Below are 25,965 nucleotides of genomic sequence, written 5' to 3' on the forward strand. Positions count from 1 at the left end.
GTGAAGAAGTAAGTACACCCCATGAAAAGTTTTTCAGCATATTTGGACATACAAACATCTGGTCTTCTTTTAAACAGTGTTGATAAAGGTGATCTAATTTATCAAGGAATGCATAAAATGAACACATTTGATATAATTCATATAGATGAAATAAACAGAAATGGAATTTCCTTATGTGGAAAAAGTAAGTGCACCCTTATATATCACTTCTTACATATCACATATATATGTGTCAAATGGAAATCAGGTGCTCTTCGAGGAACCGATTTTATTTAAACCTCAGATACCTGTTTTGCTGTTTGTCATTAGAGTTTGGGGTATCATCATCCCTAGATCCAAAAAGCTCTCTGAGGCCTTCGGTCAGAAGAACCTGGCCAACTTGCAACCATAGAATCAACTACGAATTCTCTCGCATGCTCTTTTATTTCCCATTGAGGAGAATGTGAGGCCACCTGCCAAAAGTTGAAGCTGAAGAAGTGGACCTTCGAACAGAAACACTATTTCACAGGGTGTACTCACTTTTTCACATGATACATGTTATATATATATATATATATACTCTATAGAGTGAGGTCCAAAAGCCTGAGAGCACTAGTGAAAATTCATTGCAAAATCTATTGTGAGTATAATCTTTGAAATTTTAACATTAATTTCTCAGTATTTGGTCTCGAGCTGCACTGACTCCACAACTTTGCACAAATGAAGAGCAGATCAAATCCACCAGAGAGTCATCCGAACATAAGCTTCAATGGAAGAGATAGGACAAAAAAAACACTGTTACCTTTTTAATATAAAGTCTTCAACGTGGTCACAAATTCGCTTAACAAAACATGCAATTATACCATTTTGTATACGTCTGTATACTATATATGTATCCCTATGATACATATGTATATTCTATCTGTCTATATGATGCTAAATACAATACTGGCAGTATAAAAGAATATCTGTGAAAATAAAAACACATAGTTAGGACCTAGTTTCTAATTACACAAAACCAGATTTAAGAAGTCACTTATACACAAGACATGGTTAAGATTAATCTCAGATTAAATCAAAATTAAGATTAGCCTTGGACTGGAAAACGGTGTTATTAGAAATTGGCCTATTCATGCTCCACCCACAAATGTGTTCTTTAGTAGCTACTGTTGCTAGGACAAGCTTCACAGAATGGTAGCAAAAATCCCTTTCAGAATACTGAGAAACTGTAGCACACCTACATTTAACATACCTACATTTACAGTGCACTGATAGCTTCAAATGATTTGTATTTTCTATGTGTGTCACACTGTTATGATAAACTGAACGTAGTTTTTTGTCATGTAATCAAGCTATACATAGCCTACACTGTATGCTTTAGTTATCAGTAGAGGCACCATGCGGTCATGCTTATGTGATAATCTATTTAAACCCAAGGTATTAATTGAGATAGTAATATAGTATATAGTCACTGTCCACTAAAAAACAAGTATCTCCAGAATGGTAACTTTACAGGAGAAGGCAAAATGTTGTTTTTTAATGTAAAGAGATTTCATTCCAAGCACTTTTGGAGCATTTCTATTGGTCCATTTATCATGAATGTCACATAATGCAAAGGATGGCTGCTGTGTTCAAATGATGTAGAAAGATAAAAATGGAATAAAATGGAGATACTTTTGGGTTTGTGTTACTCTAGATTTATGTTACAATTTCTAAATAGAATGTGCATCAACTTAAAGGCACCCTCAAAGGTACAACAATTGCAACAAAAAGTGCTCATATCCTACATATTCTACTGCTTTCTATTTTTTTCATTGAGATCCACTTATAATGTTTGCATAGTTTCATGTATCAAAAATAATCACAATTATTTTTTACATTACCTTTTTCCAACTTCTTTTTATTCAGTTCAACAGACTGCTTTTTAACTGTGCATTTAAGACTAATATATGTAAATAATCTGTTTAGATTGGCTGCCCTGCCTTGCACTTCATTCAGAAAGCAGCATTCATTAAGAAAGTCCAGGCTGAAACAAATAACTTTGGTCGTAGGTGGGGCTAAACTGTATGTATACGTAAGTATATATATATATATATATATATATATATATATATATTATTTGTTTCAGCTTGGACTTTCTTAATGAACGCTGCTTTCTGAATGAACACAAATATACACCGATCAGGCATAACATTATGACCACCTCCTTGTTTCTACACTCATTGTCCATTTTATCAGCTCCACTTACTATATAGGTGCACTTTGTAGTTCTACAGTTACAGACTGTAGTCCATCTGTTTCTCTGCGTACTTTGTTAGCCCCCTTTTACCCTGTTCTTCAGTGAAGATGTACCCTTTAGGGTTCCACTGATATGATAGGTTCCACCCCAGTGACTGTTTAGTACCTCTCTTCTGAGAGTGCAGGATATATATACGGTCCTTGAAAGAATTTCAAAAGGAAACAATGTTTCTGTGAGAAAAGTGTGAAATGTTTGTGTAGAACCTGTAGAAGTCATGGACCAGGTCTTCATCAAAGCGTTCGTACAGGTGGTTGAGGAGCAGCTGGTGTTTGCTGTACAGGCAGATGTAGTTGGAGACTGGAAGTGGTTTTAGAGACAGGCAGGTGACGCCTTCCACCAGGCCCTGTGAGTTAAACTGGAGGTGAAAGTAGTTTCCTGTCTCAACACGTCCAGTCACCATCTCTCGGCCCTGCAGGACACAAACAAGACCCTTAATCTGATCTCAGTCTGAATGTGATTGGATTAAAGATTAGTGCTCCACTGATATCTACTGAGTAAAAGAGCTTGGTGCAGGATTACCAAGACACAGTAAAGGCCTACAATAGCGTTCAAAGAACTGCTTGTTCAATGGTAACACAGTGTAGTTTGAAATAATAGAAACTAGTCACTAGAAGACATTTTAAGTTGTTTTATTCAATTTTTCAAGGTATTTTAGAAGGCTAAGTTAAATTTAAGGAGCCATTTCATGACAAAATCAAAGATTTCCTCTCCTATTTTTTAAAATAAAACAGTGATTTGGAATCATCTATAGTTCACCATTCTGGACACATCTAACATTATTTACAGCTTTCTGATGTCCTGATTATTTGAAACCTGTAAAGTTATACAGGATAAGCGTATTAGAATCATTACATACATTTATCTGTGAAAAAAATGGAGAAATATGTGACATTTAAAACAATGATACAAAATGTTTGTATAGTAGTGTAAATTTTCTCGCAACAATTTTTCCAAACTAAAATGCAACCTACTGGTTTAGCAACTGAAGGCGCTGTGCCAGTGTAGAGGGAGGGTTTTCTGATGTGAAGATAACTGTATCCACCTGGCAACCTTCCACCTGTGAATGAAAAGCACAGAGAAAGAGGATGAATGAAGCATATTATTTCCTTTTGTTATTCAGTTCAGAGCTGTTGTAAAAGGGTTTAATCAAAAGCTGAGCAAAGATGACACAATGCAATCTAATACTATATTTATGCTGTCACACTCTGCACAGAAGTTACTGTTTAGACACAGCACAATTAACAAGTTGCAGAAGACAATGAAGCATATGGCCACTTGCTCTCACAACGATACAGCATTTCTGCACGCTTTTATCACAGCACTCAGAATAGCTCAAGGTAACAAGGCTATTGTTGCAGCACAGAAATCCTCTCCCAATAACCGTGTTTGCTACAGGACTAATCAAAAGGCACACTTATCAGTGATCACTGCCCAATCCTGTAAAGCATTGAACTCTTTACTACCACAAGTTCCACACGTTTCTAGGCCATGTACAAGTGTAGTTTTCCCATGAGATTGTGTGCAATATACTGTCATCAAATCGAGATGGATGGATGGATGGATGGATAGATGGATGGATGAATGGATGGATAGAGAGAGAGTAGAAACAGAAGTATATTTATTTGCATATTTTCATAGCATATAAGAGAGATTTGTTGTATTTATATGAGAGCAGATATATAGATATAGCAGATATGAGGTAGCCCCCCATCTCACGCCCTTGCCATCACTCACAGCAGGGTTAGCAGGGCTGGCTGGCGCCTCCAAAATAGTCAAAATAGGGCAGTGGTACAGACACCAGCTCCTGGCCCACCCCCTTTGAGTTTAAGTCAGTATGGGACCACTGGTCAGCGTGGTAGTGGCGGACAAATTTTGTTAAAGGTCCCTCGGCTCGAATCGTCACAAATACTGATTCTAGATCCGCTCTTCTGCACCCTGAGGTGGTTTGTGAACACAGATCCTGTGGTCTAAAGTGGCTGCCTGCAATTTAGTTCAGTTGTTGAAGTCTGAATTTCTTGTATAAATTTTGGAAGTTACACTTTTTATTACAATAGTAATATAACATCAATAAATCAGACACACATGATTTCTATTCTAAATGCAATTTTTATATTGTCTTAGAGGAGAAAATATACTGTTTAAAGGCGAATTCCACCAATTTTCAACAGTTCTGCATAATTAAATTTATATGTAGTATGTAAACAGTCACAGATCAGTGGTTTGATGTGAAATGCTTCATTCTAGAGAAACTAACCAAGTCAGAATCATTCACAGTGGTGATGATAGGAACCAGACGTCTGAAGAGTTTAATGTCTTTAAAAGCTCCCTCACAGGAAGTTATTACACGAAATGGTTATGAATATGCTGCCTGATATTTGAGATATCGTTTTATGATTTTGAGATCAGTATTTGGCCTAAAGCCATCCATGATGGAGATGTACATGCAGGGCATTGTAAGGCAAAATATTTATCCAAAGAATTTACCACCATCAACATTCCATATAAAACTCAGAAAACACCTGCAGGTTCACTGCTGGTTTTGGATAGTAAATATAATGTCTTTATTTGTGTTGTAGACATGGTGACTCCTGGTTCCTATCACCACCACTGTAAAGAAATCTGAGTCTGTAAGTTCTCAACAATTGAATCATGCAGAAATTTTGGAAAATCAGTGGACTTCCCCTGTAAATCTAGAGACCACAAGTACCAAATTGTACCACAGTCACTTAAACTTTACCTTCAGTCTTAGGCTGTGTGTAGGTGGGCATAAGGCGGTCCACGTCAGGTGTGGGTTTGGCAGGCACCTCCAGTGTGGGGTCAAAAAAGGGCAACAGTATAGATGCCAGCTCCTGGCCCACCTCCTTTGAGTTAAAGTTAACATGGGACCACTGGTCAGCATGGTAGCGGCGGGCAAACTTTGTTAAAGGTCCCGCGGCTCGAATGGTGTAGTCATTTGTGTGGAAGGTGGTGTCAATAACTAGGCGGCCATCAAACACGAGACAGGCATCATTAATGGCCTTGAAGGCGTCAAAGTCTACCCCTTTATAGGAGAAGTTAAAGAAGACCTGAAAGGGAAAAAATATTATTATTATTAAATTATTTATTAGTTGCTATCAATTACCTTCATTCACTGTAAAGAAACACTGAGAGGAACTAAGACTGTCCTGAGCTTCAGGGCTGCACTGGATAGTGGAATTCATTCATATGAGTTACAAATGATTCCTTAACTAAGAAGGTATCAGTTGTAACCCGCATTAGATGTTTCAAAAATGAAATCCATTTGTCCTGGCCTATAGGGCCAGTTTCTCAGACTTAGGCCTACGCCTGGACTCAATTTGATTCTAACAGTGAAACTGACAATGCAATTTAGTCCAATACCAGGCTTAATTCCTGTCTTTGAAATCATACCACAGTGCTCATTCAAGTGTAGTATGAACCCAGTGTGAGGTAAAATAATGTCCTAGGTTTCGCCCTCCTTGCGCTGGTGATATTGTGTAATTGAGGGAGTCCTAACTAGTGGGTGTGATGGGACACATCCAAATTGGAGAGAAAAACTGGTAAAAAATCCCTGTAAAAAAAAAGAACCCCCGCTCTACATATCATGGTCTGAACTTCACAGTTTGTTTTACATTTCAGTCCAGATTGTTTTTGAACAAGACACATATACTGATCAGGCAAAACATTACGACCACCTCCTTGTTTCTACGCTCATTGCCTATTTTATCAGCTCCACTTACTATATAGGAGCACTTTGTAGTTCTACAATTACAGACTGTAGTCCATCTGTTTCTCTACATACTTTGTTAGCCCCCTTTTACCCTGTTCTTCAGTGGTCAGGACCCCCATGGACCCTCACAGAGCAGGTACTATTTGGGTGGTGGATCATTCTCAGCACTGCAGTAACACTGATGTGGTGGTGGTGTATTAGTGTGTGTTGTGCTGGTACGAGTGGATCTGACACAGCAGTGCTGTTTTTAAACACTGTGTCCACTCACTGTCCACTCTATTAGACACTCCTACCTTGTCAGTCCACCTTGAAGATGTAAAGTCAGAGACGATAGCTCATCTGCTGCTGCACAGTTTGTGTTGGTCATCCTGTAGTCCTTCATCAGTGGTCACAGGATGCTGCCCACAGGACGCTGTTGGCTGGATATTTTTGGTTGGTGGACTATTCTCAGTCCAGCAGTGATACTGAGGTGTTTAAAAACTCCAGGAGCACTGCTGTGTCTGATCCACTCAGACCAGTGCAACACACACTAACACACCACCACCACATCAGTGTTACTGCAGTGCTGAAACCTGCTCTGTGAGGGTCCATTGGGGTCCTGACCACTGAAGAACAGGGTAAAAGGGAGCTAACAAAGTATGCAGAGGAACAGATGGACGACAGTCTGTAATTGTAGAACTACAAAGTGCACCTATATAGTAAGTGGAGCTGATATAATGGACAATGAGCGTAGAAACAAGGTCATAATGTTATGCCTGATCGGTGTATACTACATATTACCACTGTCACTGATCAGGCAGCTGATCCCATGACTCCTCACAGTTTGCTCCACACATTTCAGCTTGGACTTCTTTTATAATGAGGCAGTCGATCAGAACAGCTCTCTGATATACAGTATATAAACTCACATAGTAACCGCCACAGATTTGCTGTCCTTCACTATCACACACTTCCCTCTTGAATCTTTTCTTCCTCACACGGAAGCTTTATTGATTTACACTCACAGTACACTCCAGTCTGAGAGGTGGGCCGTCAGTGGTAAAGGACACTGCTGTGAGTGGTTCAGGATGCTGTCCATCATTCAGCTGAACCAACAGGCAGTTGTGATGGACGTGAACCTCCTTGTTCTGCAGAGCACTCCTGACCGCCTGGTCCACTGCAGGGTTCTGGAAGCATGACGTAGGTTTGTCGGCAAGTGTGTGGACCACATGGATCCTGGAGCCTCTTACGCCCAAGCACAGCAGCATCTCCACACAGCTGTACACATCTGTTGAGTCCCCATACACCACTGCATTACCTGAGGAAGCAGCAGTACAATACAGGCAGTCTCAGAGCTGGACTGGAATATGTTAAAATATAAAATATAAATTATCAACCCCTTAAAAGGCCAGTCTTAATACACACCTCTATAACCTAAGAATAACTCAACCAGTTTGCACTGAAGTCCCTGTAGTTACTGAATAATAAGGCATAGTGTGCAATAAGCCTGGAATCTTAAGAGGTTAAAACTCTGGAAAAAAATAAAAAGAAACAAAATGTGATTATTTCTGCCTTAATGTAGTTTTCTTAAAATGCAATTTCTGCATGTTTTGGAGATGCATGTATTTTTTTACAATAATGTTAATGGAGTTTATTTTGATGGAAATGTGTGATATACAAAACTAGAAGTGAACTTGATTTTTCTCTTCATAGGTGAACAAGTAAGTCAACAAATATAAAAAGTTTTTTTTGTTGTTTTTGTGTTAAAATGCTGGTTGGCATGGTGGCAAAGTGGGTAGCACTGTCACCTGGGTTCAAATTCCTGGCTGAGCGACCAGAGTCCTGTGTGGAGTTTGCATGTTTTCATGTTCGCATGCATGTCAGGCCAACTAGAAACGTTAAATTGCCCCTGGGTGTGAGTGTGTGTGATTGTATATGTCTGTCTGTCTGCCCTGTGAAGGACTGGTGACCTGTCCAGGGTGTTTCCTGCCTTCCACCCAATGACTGCTGGGATAGGCTAGAGCACCCCCCGTGACCCAGAAGGATAAGTAGATTAGATGTGTGTGTTTAAATGCTAATCTTGTTTAATCTCAGCATGGCCATCTTTGTGGAGAGGTGTGATGCTCACCCCTCCCCTTTCACCCATCATTGCACGCTAGCAGCTCAACACATTTCACATATAGGGCCTGTGTACACTTTGCATGTTTTGGGTCATGTTCGGATTTCACTTGAAGGCATAAAAGCCAGGTGTAAACACATGCTATGATTGGATACCGATCAGATCGCTCACCACGCTGGGAGGTACTCAGAGACAGATCTTGACCTCGTTGAACACGTGTAAACTAAATGTTTTCTCTGTTATCTGTACATAATTACGTGAGCAGAAATGCGTCTGCTGAGCTCTGACTAGCAGGTGACAGAATAAATAACGAAATGAAAGATATACGAGGCTGCAGTAAGCCCCAGATCAAGAGCCTTTACTCACTCTGGGTCGATAAAAGCGCCCGAGCCGTGCTAGCCAACTGGTATCGTGACATGGAAGAAGTAAACAAAAGTAAAACAGAAACGATGTATGTGTTGATGTGCTTTTTGCGTGGGAAAAGAACAATTGAAATTCATCTGGCCACACTTCTGCATTTTTAATTAATGAAAGGTGTAAATAGGCTCACAGAGAGCCAACTGTGTCCTAGGTAATCTGATAACAGAGTTACAGGAAAAAATATTTTATTTGATTATATTAATTAAAAAATAATTAAAAAGTTGATTCCTATCCTGCTGGCAGAACAGCCACTAGGGGGCCTGAGAAAAAGTTTAAAGCTGGACTATGTGGGTTTTGTTAACCCCTTAAAATCGCAGGCTTATTACACACTAAGGCATATTTTTCAGTAACTACAGGTACTTCAACGCAAACTGGTGGAGCTATTTCCAGGTTGTAGAATGGTGTAATACAACTGGCCATTTAAGGGGTTAAAATGAAAAGAAATAGCAGTACTGAGTCAAGCAAGTGTGTATTTTGGTTTCTGTGTGTGTGTGTGTGTGTGTGTGTGTGTGTGTGTGTGTGTGTGTGTGTGTCTCTCTCTTCCTCCCCTGGTTTCTTCCATCGCAAGTGTGCCTGCTTTCTGCCATCAGGGCCTCTGACCAATCTCAATCCTGGCTGGTGTTATTGGGGGCAGAGGAGCCTAAGCCCTAAAAAGAGACCTTCAAGGTGGCTGAAGAGAGAGAGAGGACTGATATCACATATGTGCTGTGTTTTGTTTGTGTTTTTCATCTTTTGTGTTAGGGGTGTGTTTTTTAGTATTTTCCAGTAGTTCCTTCAACTTTTACATGAGCTTATCTTTAGTGTTCAGAAGATACTTTAGCTGTGGTATTTCACCTGCATACTTTTAACTATGCAGCTCCTTTGTTGGGGATATGCTTTAGCTGGGCGTTTACCAGCACATTCCCTAATTTTGTATACAGGAGTCTTTGTCTTGTTGTGTTAGGGATGTGCTTATGTGTGGTAAAACTTGCCAGCCCAACTTTACCTTACTTGTAAAGAGCTGCTTGACTATTTGTACCATCTGGGGTTTCAAACAAGTAAGAGGGGCGCACCTATACATTCACACCATGTGACAGTGTAGTTCCCTAGGTCAGAAGGTGATTATTGGCCAGGGACGTTTAGTGCAGTTTTTCTTTCATTTTGTAGTTTAGCGAAGTCCTTTAGTTTCAAAATAGGCAAGTGTTTTGTTTTGTTTCTTTTTTATTATTTTTTTCCCTTTGGTGCTGTCCAGTTTAATACTTCCAGTATGTGGTACTAGGTGTCTTAGCACAGCATTTTTATTGTGGTTGGTTTTAATAAAATATCATCAAAATCTCTTATTTGTCTGTCCAATATTTTACATGACACGTCACTGATCCCACAGCATCCTACACACAATGTGGGATTGTAACAGTCGGCGAAAGAAAACAGGCTAAAATATGGTGTACATGAGCTGCTATGAGCCGCCCTGTAAACCTGAAATAATGATTCAAAAAGTCAGAGGCATCGGGAGTCATGCGTCAGACATACACAGGCTCAAAAACAAGGTCTGGTTCAAGATTTAGGTCTCAAGTGCAAAATTAATATTACACTGATGAAGATATGATGGTAATTGTAAATATATCACTCACATCCTCAGAAGGCACGTCCTTCACCAAGTTTTGACTAAGTTGTCTCTGAATTCTCTCTCAATGCACTCGTAATCATCAGATTCATGTGCATGGGGAAGGGGAGTGCAATTACACACTTCCACCAGAGAGGTCTCCAAATCCCCAAACCTTACATGGTGCAGCTTTAATGTAACATGAGCTCTCAATGCTGTCACTATTCTGGTTCTTAAATGGAAAAAGCTGAAAATAGATTACAGATTGTTGCCATATCTTTTCTATATGGTAGTATATTTTTTTTAACTTTCTTTTCTCCACACTTGGATGGGTAGGGTTTGGGGGGAGGTCATTGGTTGAGTACAGTACGCAGCTTCACCACTACCTGTAATATACCATATAATACTTGCATTGTTTTGAATTAACTGTTGAACAGAAAATAATAAATGTTATTGTCCGAAAAAGAATAAGAATAAACCCCTGAAGTCACAAGTCATTCTGCAGTCGCAATCATGCCTATATAAGAAACCCCAGGTCTAAGCTTACTTTCTTCATAAGGAATTTGAATGGCATTTTTGAAAATCACCTCTACCCAACAATTTTTGTCTTACAAATTTTCCCCCTCGAGTGTCACGTAATGCTTTGAATTACAAGGTCATTTAGCAGTCAAAATATGAATAATGCTACAAGCAATCTAACAATCCTGTGCATGGTCCTCTATAACTACTGTTATGACTTTAAACTGCTATATACCAACACCAGCTAACAACTGCAGCCTAAATCTGCCAAAGCAACTTAACTACCCCATTTAACATAGCTTGCTGGTTTGTGTGGGGCACTCTGGTGATGTTGCCAGTCTTAAGATGTCAGTTCAGTGCACAGCAGTGGTAGCTTGCATGTAGCAATATTCATGTTTCAACTCCTTAACTGCTCTGAATTCAGAGAATACAGTAAAATTTAGAGGAAGAACATACAGTGTATGACCTTTAGAACATTTGTGTCAATCACAGGATGCAATATCATCGATCAACAGCATTAATATAATCTAAAATCTAATGACACAGACTACAATGATGACATGAGTTCAGAGATCCATTAGCATTTTGTGAGTTCAGATCATGCCTTCAACATGTGGTGGTAGTATGAAAAGAATGATTGAGGGAGGGGAAGAACTCTGAGAACTTGGGCTGTAGTTCTGGGCAGCTTCTACCTGTAGCTAGAAAGCTGGACCCCCTCATAGCTGGACTGATGTAGGACTGAGGAACAGAGAGGAGATGGGGTGGTGGTGGGGATTGCAAACACTTCGTCACAGGAACGGAAGGTGAGGATGTGAATTTATAGGGCGTTAGATTGGAAGAAGGAGGGGTTTCAGGCATGCTCCTCCCCCAAACTTCAAATATAACATAACTACATTTTGAAAAAGCAAACAAATGCACAGGAAAATATTTGATACTTCAGTCTCCTTTATTCCTCTGACTGGGCACAGCTGTGCTCTTCTAAACATCCTCAGATAACTATTTAAACAATCCCTACAATAAATTTACAGATAAATCTCCTAAGCCCAAATGTAAATAATGTGCCAGATGTTCCAGATGAGTTTCTGTGGATGTATGGATTTGTAACATGCAATAAAGATAAATACTTTTGGTCAACGCAGAGCAAATGATGCTTATTTCAACCTTCTCATTGCATTGTGGCGTTTTCAAAACTTTGCAAGGCATTTTGCGATCAAAATATGTTTTTCTTTTTTTTTAATTGTGCAGCCCTATAATTTACTGGAACATAATTTACTGTCCTCACTGTATAGTCAACAGCTCCACACTGATCTGCAGAGAAAGAGGAAACAGCAGGCATCAGGTGACTCTCCCACTTTTACTGCTGAGCTTCAAACACAAGGGCGAAAACTCCTTCAGCACAATGATGATGTTAATGGTGATGGAAATAGGTGGATCTAAATGAGGGGCCTTTTGTAAATGGGCTCACTGATTAGGAAGCCCACAGCTATCTCAACAACTACAGCTAATTATGCTCTACAGAGAAGCCTGCACAAAAACACAGTGGATGCACAGTCATGCCAGTGCTTTCAAACATTGGTTTTCTCTGTAGTGGAAAATTTTGATTGAATGCTTTTCTTCTGAGCACCAAAAAGCAGTTATGAGATGTTTTTTACGCCTACGTAATGAACACAGGACACTTCTTGTTTTGTAAAATTGACTAATGTACCTTTACACTATGTACACACTTGGGACAGGAGCATGTTTACTACTGCGTTATATCATTTTTCCTTTTACCAACACTTAATCGTCTGGGAACTGAAGACACAACCTGATCCAGTTTTGAAAGTGGAATTTTTTGCCATTCTTTAGTTGTACAAGTCTCAACTGCAGAACCATACAGGGCTTTCGTGGTCGTGTTTTAGGCTTCATAAACACCACACATTTTCATTGGGGGGCAGGACAGTCTAGTTGTAACATGTGCAATGTGGCTTGATGGTGTCATGATGAACATCCCGAAGAATACATCAGGGCAGTATATGTTGCTCCTACAGTGTTAAGAGAGTTTTCACAGATGTGCAGGTTACCCACTAATACAGTCCCCGCCCCCATACCATGGTAGACCCTGGCTTTTGAACTTTACACTGGTAACAATCTGAATTGTTCTTTATTGAAACTGTTGGATTATTTGCTGATTTATTATGAGCTAACTGGTAAGCCTGAACCCATCATATATGCTTTTATACAACAGTTAGTTCCGGCCACACAAGCTGATTGGTTGAGAAGCGCTCTAACCGTGCTGTTATTTCACCATAACATCACATTTTTTTCTCAAACACTGTATCACTCCGCTGAGACGCCGTTGCTAAGTGCCGACTTTGACAGCTGTAGGGGACGCTCAAACCATTTAAACGTTTTTGCTTCTTACTACTCACAGACAGAAAATGAATACTTTTTTTTTCACATTTAACCGACAGCCGATTTGGTCAGACTCTGAAGATGAGACTACACTGAATTCCCAAACTGTCATCACCACTGAGCAGCTTTTCAGTCGGCAGCTGTGACAGAAGAACAGCTGAACAACCTGGAATTAGCCAGAAATGAACCCAACACCATTCGCCAAACAAAATGGGCTGTAAGATTCTTTACAGACTGGCTGGAACAAAACAACATTAATATTGATCTAGCAAAAATTGACAAAACTGAGCTAAACTTGATATTGTGGCAGTTTTATGCCTCAGTCCGTACTTCAAAAGGCGGGGCTTACAGCACACTGTGCAGCGAGTGAGCGGAGTTCGTTAATCTGACGTAGCAACAAGCTACCTGTCAAGGAGCTATAATTTGGCGGAAAGAATTGCTAACATTGAAACATATTAAATGCCACAGTCACGGCCCAGTTTATTTATTTCTTACTTTGTTTATTTAACTGTTGTATAAAAGCGATAGAACACTCAAGGTTGTGTGTTATCGCTAATAACATCACAGCCATGATGTTATTTTGCAATTCTGGACACCTCTAAAATGTGTCTTTTTAAAGCACCTCAGACACCTAATCACTTAAAATACAGCTTAATTATATAGACTTATCTACAATCATATTTTTTTAAAATACTGAAAATGTTGATTTCAGTTCTGTGAACACCAGACTGGGATCTTTAGTGCACAGCTAAAGAAGCAGACACTTGTCTTGGCTGACTGATTTAATTTAGAATAATGGGAAAAATTACAAGTACAAATTCATTTGTTCATTTTAGCAGAACTATGACTTTCAGGGTACGAATACGATGATAGTGGTATGAATCAAAAATTATTTGTGGTCTCACTGTAGTGGCCACATGCTGTATGGTTAAAGGGGTTGGTTCTGAGCACTGTCCATGGTGCTGAACACAAAACAGTCCAACAGTCGTTCATTCAGTACAGCCATTAAAGGGGAATTCCACCAAATTTGCATAATTAAATGGTTTAGACGTAAACAACATCATTCAGAGTGGTTTGGGGCAAATTGCTCCATTCTAGAGAAACTTACCAAGTCAGAACTGTTCACAGTGGTGGTGATAGGAACCAGACATCCACGTCTAAAACTCCCACAGAAAATTAGCCATGAAATGGTTACGAATGCGCTGCGTGAGACATTGTTTTATGGTAGTTTTGAGAAGGTTTTTGGCCTAAAACATATGTTTTTAAAATCCATTCATGGTGGAGAGGTACATGCTGGGTGTAGTAAGGCAAAATAGTCTCCAAAGAAAAAATGCATTTTTTTTTTTTTTTACCATCATCAACATTATTTATAAAAAGAGACACGCAGGTTCACTGGAGGTTTTGGATAGTAAATAAAATGGCTAAATTTGTGTTGCAAACATGGCAACCCCTGGTTCATATCACCACCACTGTAAACAAACTTCTATCTCAACCACTGAATGCAGAATTTGTTTCGCAAATGGACATTGCAATTTGTATATTAGCTGTTTAATGTATTTAAACGCACTCCCGTTCTTTAAAGAATTCAAAGCAAACTCCCTGGTGCTTTTTGTTAAAAAAATTTACAAAAAAAAATTGAAATCAGACTGGCTTATTGAGAGGCAGTCTCGGAGATGCATCTCTGGACGGCACAAAATGCAAATTTCCATCTTGCCAAATTGATATCCTCTACATTTGGACGGCATAATTTGCATTCACTGATAATTGCACTACTTCCCGGATTATTAAAGGAGCCTGTAATTAGTAAATATAATAGGCTTAATCAGACACGGATCACTGGCTCTCTCCTCTCTGCCTTCAGAGAGCGAGATTAATTCTAAAGCCCTCCTGATATTAATATCATCCTGTAAATAGATGGAGGAGGCCGACCTCCAGACCTGACAGATGAAAGATTTCACTCTGACTAATTAGCTCCTCATTATGGCCTGCCAGTTGGAGCGGGCCAGGAGTAATGGAGCCTCGCTAAAAGAGATTAGCCGTGTGTAGACGCTGCTCATTTTGCACTGATCCAGGACCAGCTTTAACTGCACAATTCCCAATAGCCTTAACCCTTTGAGTTATTACTGTTGTTGTGCTATACTGTTTAAATGTAATTATGTAATTAATTGCACTAGTTAGTTATTTGCATAATGAATTACATTAACATTTGATTTACATTCTGCATCAACAGGTTTGAGTCTGCACTTTTTTTTGAGAAATGACAAAAACATGGCAATACTGTAAAGAAAGGCTCTTCTTTCTTCAATTACTGTGTATCACTTTCATTTCATTATAAAATATCTCCTCTTTTTCCAAATGTCTTATAGACCGGTATGGCAAAATCTGCCTTTTCCACACGATTTCTCTGCTTGTTTTAATAAGTGACAGGTGAAAATTAATACATATAAAATCAAAAAACAATATCTTGTTGCCAGCAATCATAGTACCTTCTGACCTTTTTCTGACCTATGATGGGCCTGTCTTTTGGCCAGAGAAATTAAATGCATTGAATTTTCTCATCCTACCATTTCCTTATGAATAAACTAGGTTACATTAACTGTAAGACACAACTGTCTTGATTTCATTTTCTGTCTATATTTCATTCAATGATGCCCACAATTGTAAAGAAAACAGTGATTCTATCTGTCATTCAGCACTGAATGGAATGCCAGAGCGACGTTTTTGCCCTTTCAGCCAGAAAACAGAAGCCAAACTGAGGTGATATATCTATATAACCACATAGCTTCATTGCTATCTTTAGCTTTTAGCTTGTTCCCTCATCTGATGAGCAATTTCTTTACTGAATAATCTATTCTGTTATTTGTATTGATAAGATATTTAGTTTCCTAGCAGCAATATTAGCCATCTACCTTCCTTCTGCCTTTACACCCTCCAAAACAGCCCTCATCTGTAGCAGTGGTCTCAAAAATGCAGGGAGAAAAGTGACCCATATTTTTTGAAGTATGAATTGTAACTACATATTTTTTTCAGTGAACTTTTTACCTAAAATGTCTCTGTCACCACAACCCACAACAATTACTAGAAATAATAATAATAATAATAATCTGTGATGGACTGGCGACCTGTCCAGGGTGTATCCTGCCTTCCGCCCAATGACAGCTGGGATAGGCTCCAGCACCCCACCGTGACCCAGAAGGATAAGCGGTTTAGATGATGGATGAATGGATGGATAATAATAATAATAATAATAATAATAATAATAAAGTAGCATTAGTAGTAGTATAAACACATGGGGTCAGATTCATAAAACTCACTTGTAACAGTGCAACGCAATGCAAAATATGCAGCACAGTACATGGGACCTATTCAAAAAGTCACCATGGTGATAAGCCAGTCTTTTTAATGCTGTGGTAATAGGCAAGAGCCAATCAAAATTAACATGCAAATGAGCTCCTACATATTAAAGACAACAATGAAAATTAAAATTCCATGAGTATATATTACATTTATACTAGTAAAAATTCAGTTTGTAATTGTTAGAAATGAACTTAGTAGTAAAATACCCTAGTAAAATACCACTACAAAGGAATTCAACATGTATTTGCATGTTGAATTCCTTTGTAAAACCTATTGTAAATTGAAAAACAGGATGAAAAGCTAACACTGCTTGCAGTAAAATCAATTTGAATTTGTATTTAGAATCTCAACATGTCAAATTTTTCTTCACATATGTCGATTACATGCTAAAACTACTTTCCATACAGGAAAATTATGAAACATGGAATCTGACGCAGGAAGAAGAGGCTGTTTTAAGCTCAGTGCCAGTTAAACCTGCCGATTTTTCCTCCTCATGTTCTCCAACAGCAGCAGTTAGATGGTTTACCAGGTAAATTACTGTCAGAGTGGTTCAGGCATTATTTTTTGTGAGATTGTGTAAATCTGGCAGTGCGTTTTATGAATAAGGCCCATAGTATTTCATAAATGTTTAGTATTAAATTAAATCAAGATAACTCACATTTCTTAGTAGGATTATAGGGGACTCTCTTCAGTACTATCACTTATATGAAGAGGGGCTGAGATACACGTCATCTGCCTCTCACCATGTGTAATTGGTGGATTTATGTGTCCGTCTACAGTTTGTGTGAAACTCACCAATGGACACATGACCAATGGACACATTCAGAAAATCAAGAAAACGCCTTAATCCTTCATTCAGTCCACAGAGACCAAGTGAAATGGGGTGCAGAGAGTTTACAGCTGCTGAAGTTGCTGCAGCGCTTTTGAAAGTAGTGATGATGATAACAGAGAATTCTGATACAAAACATACGGGCGTCATGATATATGCAAGAGCCTTTAAAGGAGAAATCAAGAAGACATGGAAAAATCAAGAAAATGCGCTCAGACCCCAGAGGGTTAAACTATCCGTTGACGAAAGTCAAGCTGCATTAGGTTCGCACATGTACAAGTGCACATTCAGACTCACCCTGCTGCTCCATGAAGTTGTCCAGCAGCCAGCGGTAGGCCTGTGAGCAGTCGTGCTGGTCATTCAGAGTGAAGAAGTTAGAGGGAACGTGGCCGGTGTATCTTCTGCGTCTGGGCTGAGCTGGGACTTGGTCCATGGAGCTCCACTTACTGATGTCTATTCCAGTAGGGCAGGGTATCTGATAAAGCAGATATTTAAAACATTAAAGCTGCATTCTGTAAGATTTGCCAGTAAACCCAAAACAACACATTCTCTGTCGAGAACTTTATGGCTAAACTGGACAAGAAATTTTGGGTTTTAAAAAAGATTAAGCAACAATTTAATTTAAACCTCAGTACAGAATGTTCTGAAAAGCTGCATGTTGTAAAAAAAAGGGTCCACCCCAGTGCTGAAGCAGGTAGATTAACATGCTAGCTAAAAGTTATAATAATAAAAATAACAATATAATAAGAAAACACTTAGTCACTCTCTTGCTGTCACACCTCCTGTCGGCTCCGCAGAGACTAACACCCCTCATTCCATCCAGAACTCCAACTCCCAGAATCCTCTGGGGGATCACATGACCACAAACTCTCAACCATCTACCTAACCACACTCCGGTTCACCTGATTACTGATTGTTGTCACCTGTTCATGTGCCCATATAACCCGTCTGTGTCTGTAGCCTCAGTGTAAAGCATTAGTATCAGTCTCTTATGCATTACCGAGCCTTTGTTCCAGTGTTTGACTTTCCATTTTGTCTTCTCGTTCGTTTTCCTTGTTTACGATTCTAGCCTGACCCCTTTTTGACTTTGTTTGCCTCTTTTGTGTTGTGTCCTTTTGCTAGTGTCTTTCACTCTGACTTAGCTTAGCCTGTATCGCCCCGTTTGTCTGTGTATGATCCTTTGCCTGTTTTTGTACTTCATTTTTTGGATTCTCCTGTCTTAAACATTTTAAACAATTTGAAACAATTATCAACAATCAAAAAAAAAAAGAAAAAAATTTGTTTTATAAAATTTTCAACTTAAAAAGTAAAAGTGCTGTAAAAGTCATTATGTACACAGTCACGTCCATAAATATTTGGACATCAATAAATTCACTGTTATTTTAGCTCTCTGTCTATGATGTAGGGGCTGGCAAGGCAGACATGGAGACAGAATACATGTGCTTTTTATTTGAGTCAGTCTCAGATGAGACAAGCAAGCAGGCAGGAACACACAGGGCAGAGAAATCCCTGAAACACAAACTAACATGAAAACAGTAAACTTCGACCGAAACATGAAACATGAGATACTGAGTAAATCTAGCAATGAACACAAAGAAATAAATGTGAACGGTGTACGAATTACCACCATTTTTATACACAGTCTCCCCATTTTTAGTAACCGGACAACATAGCTATTCCTGACCAGGAATGTGTTATTCTTTATTATTTCTCTGGCAGATAAAAGGTCTCGAGATTATTTCAAGTGTGCCATTTGCATTTGGAATCTGTTCGCTGTGAACTCTGAAATCCATAGAGCTTTGCTGCCAATGCACAAGCCACTATTAGGCTGAAAAATCAAAACAAACCCATCAGACAGAGAAAAAAACATTAGGTGTGGACAAATTAAATATTTGGAACATTCTCAAAAAGAAAGAACACTCTGCCGAGCTCAGAAACACCAAGAGGCCCACAAAACCATGGAAAACAACTGTGGTAGATGACAAAAATTCATTTCCCGCTGAAGAAAATCACCTTCACAACAGCTGGCCAGATCAAGAACACTAACGGGAGGTCAGCATATCTGTGTCAAAGTCAACAACCCACAGAAGACTTCACCAGAGTAAATATAGAGGGTTTACCACAAGATGTGAATGACTGGTAAGCATAAAAACAGGAAGACCAGGTAAGAGTTTGCCTGTACAGTTATGGAACAACATCTTATGGACATCTTATGAGACAAAGATCAGCCTATACTGGAATGATGGGAAGAGAAGAGTATAGAAAAAGGAAGGAACTGCTCATCATCCAAAGCCCTCATCAGTAAAGCATGGTGGATTTAGTGTTATGGCATTGGCATGTATGGCTGCCAAGTGAATTGCTTCCTTTGTATTATTTTGATGATGTTACTGCTGACAAAAGCAGCAGAATGAATTCTGAAGTGTATCAGGCTATATGGGTCAGTGGCTGCTAAGTGGTTAGAGCCCCAGGTGATTGATCACAGGGTTGTGGGCTCAATACTGGGGTTTGCTAAGTAGCCACCTTTGGGCTCTTGAGCAAGGCACTAAATCCTTTTTGCTCCAGGGATGCTGTATCACGGCTGACCCTGTGTTCTGACCCCAGCTTTCTAAGCTGGGATATGCAAAAAAAAGAATCCTGTTGTACTGTGTAAAGTGTATATCACTGTTGTCAGAAGAAAACCTCGTATCTCCATTTTTGTCGTTTTTCAGTTTTTGTCATAATCTGAAAATGCCTTTTGCCCTTTACATTGTGTGTAAATTTCATGAAGAATGGACCAAAAAAATGACCCCAAATTATTTGGAAATATGTATGGTTCCACTGACTTGGATTAAAAGTAAAGTATGTTTTTTCCTTCTCCTGTAAAATTATCATTTTGGAGATATGAGGTTTTCTTCCAACAGCAGTGATAGGTTTAATGACAATAAAGGTACTTACTTAAATTATATTATCTGTTCAGATACAGCCAAATGCTTAAAAAACTTTGGACAGTGCTTATATATAATGGCCTTTTTGACTGGGATTAAATCAATAAATGAAGACTTTGCACAGTACTGTATCAATGTATGTTGTCTGCATACTTTGATAATAACTTCTTTTTGTCTCAACATCTTTCATATGTTTGTTTCTTTGGAAAACATTTATAAATCCCTGGTCTCTAGTTATGTTATCTTCTCCCTCTCTCTTACCTGGTACTGCTGTCCAGTACAGAGGATGAGATGGTCATATGGAACTATCCTTCCCCCGCTGACCTGAACGTGCTTAGAGGCTCGATCAATGGCCGTCATCTTGCCTGTGACCACACTGACCCAGGAGCGCAGAGAGAGCAGAGCGTGATCGCGCTCACTGTAGCAGTGACTGTGGAGGAACAATACCAATACTTGAGCATCACTCTCATACACTGGAGGACAAACACTCTCACAGAGATGAAGAACTAGAATCAAGCAGCTGGAGACCTCAAATCCTGAAAGAACAGCACTGATGGAAAAATCTTGTAAGGAAGCTCGACATTTAAGGTTAAATGGCTAGAGCTCCGTAACTTCACAACATAATAAAACATAATATAGTCCTGCTAGCAAGGTCTTTTCTATACAGCACTGGCCCACTTCTTCAGCTCGCTCAGTTGTTGCGTTGACAAGGTCATTAGAGTGGCACTGTAAACATCAAAGCCAGATTCATGATGAAGTAATTCTTTTCAAAAATTCTTTAAAAGAAAATAATTAACATTTTCTTGTACACTACAGACGTTCTAGGTATTAATCAGGCAACTATGAGATACAAGTTCATTATTTTGGGTAACATGATGGTAAGTTTAACTAAATTACACTGAAATGCCCAATACACTCTAAATATTAACTGAATAAGACTGGAGCGGAGTTTCCAAAGTGCTATGTAATTATTTTAACCCTTGTGTGGTGTTCGGGTCTGTGGGAACCATTTTCAGTGTTTACCAAAAGAAAATATGAGGCAATATATTATTATTTCAACCTCAGTTTCCTTGGCTCATTTTCTGTGTGCGTGTGAGGGTGGACAACATGGACAGGCTGCTGACTGGCTACAGCTGCTAAAGGAGAACCCTATGCTGATATTTTTAACATCTGGTATTTTTACATTAATTGTTATGGCTTTATTAATTAAAGAAAAAAAATAATGTGGTGGGTTCACAAGACCCACTGAGTAACAAAAACATTAACACCACACAAGGGATAAATAAAGTGATAATCAGTACCAAGACAATCTAACTAAATTACACTGAAATGGCAGGTTTTAGCTATTAAACTGACAGAGGCCCCAGTAAAACCTCTTATAATTATTTGTAGTAACGTAGTGGTAAATATACTAAATTTCAACGCAATGTCACAAATTTATGTAGGACAGTAAACCCAGTAGCACCTCTAAATAGAAGCTTATTTGTTATTTGGCACAGAATCATTGCTTTCTTTTAGCTTAGTTTATAGGTAATATCATGTAAAGCTCTTCATACTTTATTTGTGTACCTTTTTGTATCATGTAACTACCTGATACCCAAAATAATAATCCATCACTGTGGAGTTTGTACAACATACTGTCCAACATGATACTGTTTCACTGTCACAATACTGTGTGCATGCAAATGTCTATATTGTGTATATGTGTATATAATTGGAGTCTAATGTATGTATATATTTTATTTCTCAGATATTTTTTGTATATTTAAGTACTGCAAGTGGGCTACACAACTAAGATTTTCATTCACCTTCATACCTGGGTAATTGTGACGTGACAATAAACGTGATTTGATTTGATTTTGTATTCATAATTTTATTGTGAAATCAACTAATTGCATTATATGATATGGCAGTTAAAAATACATTCACACTTTAATAAAAAACATTTTATGTGTTTGTAAACTGACAATTCAGGTTTTGGTGTTTTAAAACTTGTATTATGCTGGACTTGTCTGGGTTTTTTTTTATTTTTTGGCTAGAACACTGAGGTATTGACAAAAGTGTTCTTGTTTATTGGTGTTGCTAATATGAGTTTTTGGTCACGTTGTGCACATTAAAACTTTTTTTTAACTTTTTTTAAAAGTTAAATATGTAATTATTAACATATTTACAGATCTGGTAAAATGATATTACTTTTACTAAAAAATGCAGGAGATTACTGTATTTTTATTACAGCTTATTACTGTAAGTGTTCAGCAGAATGCAGGTTCATCACAGTAATCTTGTGTTCTGGTGATTGTGAAGTCACAGTATACAGCTGCTATTAAACTGTTATTAGCTAATATGGTTTAGTAAATTATTGTGAAAGTAATGGAACTAGCAGCCAGTAATTCACTGTAATTTCACAGTGAAAATCTTTACAATGTAATATTTAGAACCTGTTGTGCATTTCGGTGTAATATAGTTTGACTGTCTTGGAACTTATCATCATATTACCAAAAATAATTACCTTGTACTGTGGAGTACCCAGTTGTCACACATACCTAGTTAATACATATCTAGTTATCTAGAACATAAGGGACTGTAAAAAGACAAGTGATGTTCATGGAAATCATATGATCTTAAATATTTCACGGGTGTCTTTTGAGTGGAGCGTTCCGGGTGCCCACAGTTGAAAAGCATTGAAGACATCATATGGACAGAAGAAGCTTTGCTGTGTTGACCAACTAAATAAAAAAGTATTAGGGCCTTCAGTGATGGACACAGTTGCTGCTAGTTTATAGTAGATTCACTTTGTAAAAAGAGCCTGCACCTTTTGAAACAACAGATCAGCTGGCACAACTGATTGACAGTTACGATGCTACTGTTTCTTAGCATCATGGAGAGTCCAAAAAAGCACAATGTGAGCCCTCAAGATAAAAACACAGCACAGTGCACCTCACATTCTTCTGCCTTCAGAGAAACACAGTGTTACTAAAAAACGGTTATTTTCTAACCTTTTTTTATTCCTTTGTCTTAAATACCCAATCTCTATCACTGCGTCTTTAAGACTGAAATTTAAGTAAATAAGCTCTGCTTTTATAGGCCACCCTACATTGTGCACCGTGATGTCCAAAAATGAATCCAGCTTAGGTTATATTATATGGATTGGAGACATTTTTTCATTTCATTTTTTCTGCAAAATCCAAATCCAATCCAAAATCCAAAACCAATGCATTCACGTATATTCAGTCTACAGCAGTTCAGCTCCACTCATTTAGCGTTGTGTGATGTTTGTGTGAGTTTATGAGTTTATTCCTTACAATTAAACAGAATTTTGTTACTGTGTCTTTAAGGCTGGTGTATGTAAGTTACAGCTATTCCAACTGCAGGTGTGCTTCCATCTTTGGACTGTGTGGACTGAATAGTGAAATGTACAAGTAGTGAATGGAAACTTTAATGGTGTTTACATACATGTATTTATTATTAAAATGTGAGGAAAATATAGCTTTCCATGATATGGGCCTTTTAAGAAAAGTGCAATCTCCCATTCCATCAAGACAAATGCAGCAAAGTTATTTTCATGTGATATTGCAATAGCCCACCTCGTGGTCAGAAAGCTTGTGCCGTCACTGCTGTGGCTGCCTGGGAGGCCATGAGTGGAGATGAGAGTCAGATTGTTGAATCGTAGATGGGGGCTGTGGAAAGAAAGCATTATATTATAATATATATATATATATATATATATAATCTCAAACTTCAAGCTTTGAAACCAGTGCAATTCTGAAAACTCCAATGCTCTCTCAGCTTTTCTGATTAGTATGCCTTCAGAAAATTCTGTACAAGGTAAGGAAACTGAGCAAAGCTGCATTTTCATGGGCAAGACTCACGACACTGTACATTCTCCCTGACAAAGAAGAATGAACCCTGCTGTGAAGAGAGAAAAAAAGCCTGGCGCTGTAGTGAGCTTTGCCGAAAATAATGCTTTCATACAGATACCTCCTAAATGAAGATGTATTCGTAAAGTGGATTTTGCCCATTTTCAATAATGAGGCCTTTGTGTGCGTGTTCCCTTTTTTTTCTTTCTCCTGTGAAGAATGGAATGCCACTGAAAGCAGGGACACGAGAGAGGGAGGACGGAGAGGATAACCGCACGCCATTAGAGGCGGAACAAAAGGCCGCGGGCCATGTGGGGTTATTCTGTGAGCGCTGGAGGACCAGATGCAGTCCAATGCTGACATCCCTCTGTTTCCCGCTTACTGCATTGGCATACATTAATAGGCCTTTCTTCTCCAAGCATCATGGTAAAAGCCCTTCCTTTGTTTTGTCCTTTTTTTCTATCCTATGCTGGGTGTAGTCGTCCCCCCAAACTTCACCCCCCCACCTCCCTTGGGTCTGCGTTTACCCTCAGGAGTGTAAAAAGGTCCCTTGTCATGTAAATGACCTGCTCTGTATGCGAGAAAGACGTTATCTGGACGAGAAAGGCTGGAGGGTGTGGAGTGAGGGAGCACTGGGTATCGTCAGCATCGATCGGAGGCAGAAAGCTGGACACTGCTCTGGATTATGGCTCTCTAAGTGATTAAGACAGACAGGACAACACCACCATTGGTGTTTTTTGATGTACTGGGGGCAGCGACCATCAAAACATAGAGTTTTAGCATCTGGAAATGTACCTGCAGATCCATTGAGACAAATGTGACTAATGATAGTGCCTGCAAAAGGCTCTGTAGAGGCGTACTTTGAAGTGTTCACACTAATAGCAAAGTCAAATGTGTTTTTAACCCCATAGCCTTTTCATGCAGGCCCGCTAGTGGTGTAGATGCTGGTGTCTACGCTTTAAGAGAAGGTGTTTAACATGTAAAACTGGCAATACTGATGCAAAGGCCTTATATTAGTAATGAATCAATAGGAAGTACCGCCATTAGTTGCTGTTAGCTATAGTGTGGTAGTTTTGTGCATAAGCAGGAGCATACATCAGACCAAAATTCAAACTTCTACAAATTTCACTTAAAATAAGTGTACTAACAGCATTTAAAAGGTCCAATTTTACTATTAAAAGAAAAAAAATTCGCTGATAAATCAAACGTACACAATTTTCCACTTTACCCCATATATTGTTAATCAGTCAAGACATGTTTGGTGTCCAAATTCTGCTTTAGTTTAGCGCTGGAGCCATAAGGCTACAACACTGCTAACAACCACTAAAAGTCAATAGTCACCCAAACCTTTGTGCCCCAAACCTTCTCTCAACCTGTTCAAACTGCATCCAGCTCAGGTCGTGCATGTTTGTTGAATAAAATGAACAAAACATCACATCAACATCACTAAACAATGCAGGCAGGTTTTGCGGTGACTTCTGCCTCCCCGATGCAGTGTTAAGCTACACAGTGATGTTTTGTTCATTACTGTAGCTCACAGTAATTTATATTGTGCTCTAAACCACAATATGCACAGCATTAATGAAGACCCGGATGTGGTTTGGGCAGGATGAGAGACGATCTGGGGATGTATTTACAGTAAAGGATTTGGGTGGCTGTTGACTTCGAGTGTTTGTTAGCAACATTAGCCTCATAACTCCACCGCTAAGCTGAAGAAGCAACATTTGGACACCAAACACATCTTGGCTGTTCGAATACATTTCTGATAAGGGGAAAATTGTGTAAATTTAATTTTTTGCATAGTCATACCTTTAAATAGACCTCTGATTCAGTAGCCAGCATCATGTCCAAATAAGCTCCTTTTCTCTATGAGAAGCATGAACAGCATTTTCAAAAACACTGAACCCTGTAGTAAACCAAAATGTTCCAAACCTAATATTCATCATCTGTAAACTTTTCACTCAAATATCCTCTGAATTA

At 38.8% G+C, this 25,965-nt stretch overlaps 1 protein-coding gene across 1 annotated transcript in view; it reads right to left on the reverse strand.

The window, feature by feature from the left end:
- Positions 1 to 25,965, reverse strand: part of cfap61 (cilia and flagella associated protein 61) — a 56,324-nt gene that overhangs the window by 2,611 nt on the left and 27,748 nt on the right. The window contains exons 18-24 of the mRNA XM_036582165.1: positions 23,713 to 23,805; positions 20,390 to 20,558; positions 17,502 to 17,679; positions 7,010 to 7,302; positions 5,016 to 5,343; positions 3,250 to 3,335; positions 2,482 to 2,687 (exon numbers count right to left, since the gene is read on the reverse strand). Coding sequence (XP_036438058.1) covers positions 2,482 to 2,687; positions 3,250 to 3,335; positions 5,016 to 5,343; positions 7,010 to 7,302; positions 17,502 to 17,679; positions 20,390 to 20,558; positions 23,713 to 23,805 — 1,353 coding nt within the window. The remainder of the gene's footprint in view (positions 1 to 2,481; positions 2,688 to 3,249; positions 3,336 to 5,015; positions 5,344 to 7,009; positions 7,303 to 17,501; positions 17,680 to 20,389; positions 20,559 to 23,712; positions 23,806 to 25,965) is intronic.

Source organism: Colossoma macropomum, unplaced genomic scaffold (genome assembly GCF_904425465.1).
Source record: "Colossoma macropomum unplaced genomic scaffold, Colossoma_macropomum, whole genome shotgun sequence".
Taxonomy (NCBI): domain Eukaryota; kingdom Metazoa; phylum Chordata; class Actinopteri; order Characiformes; family Serrasalmidae; genus Colossoma; species Colossoma macropomum.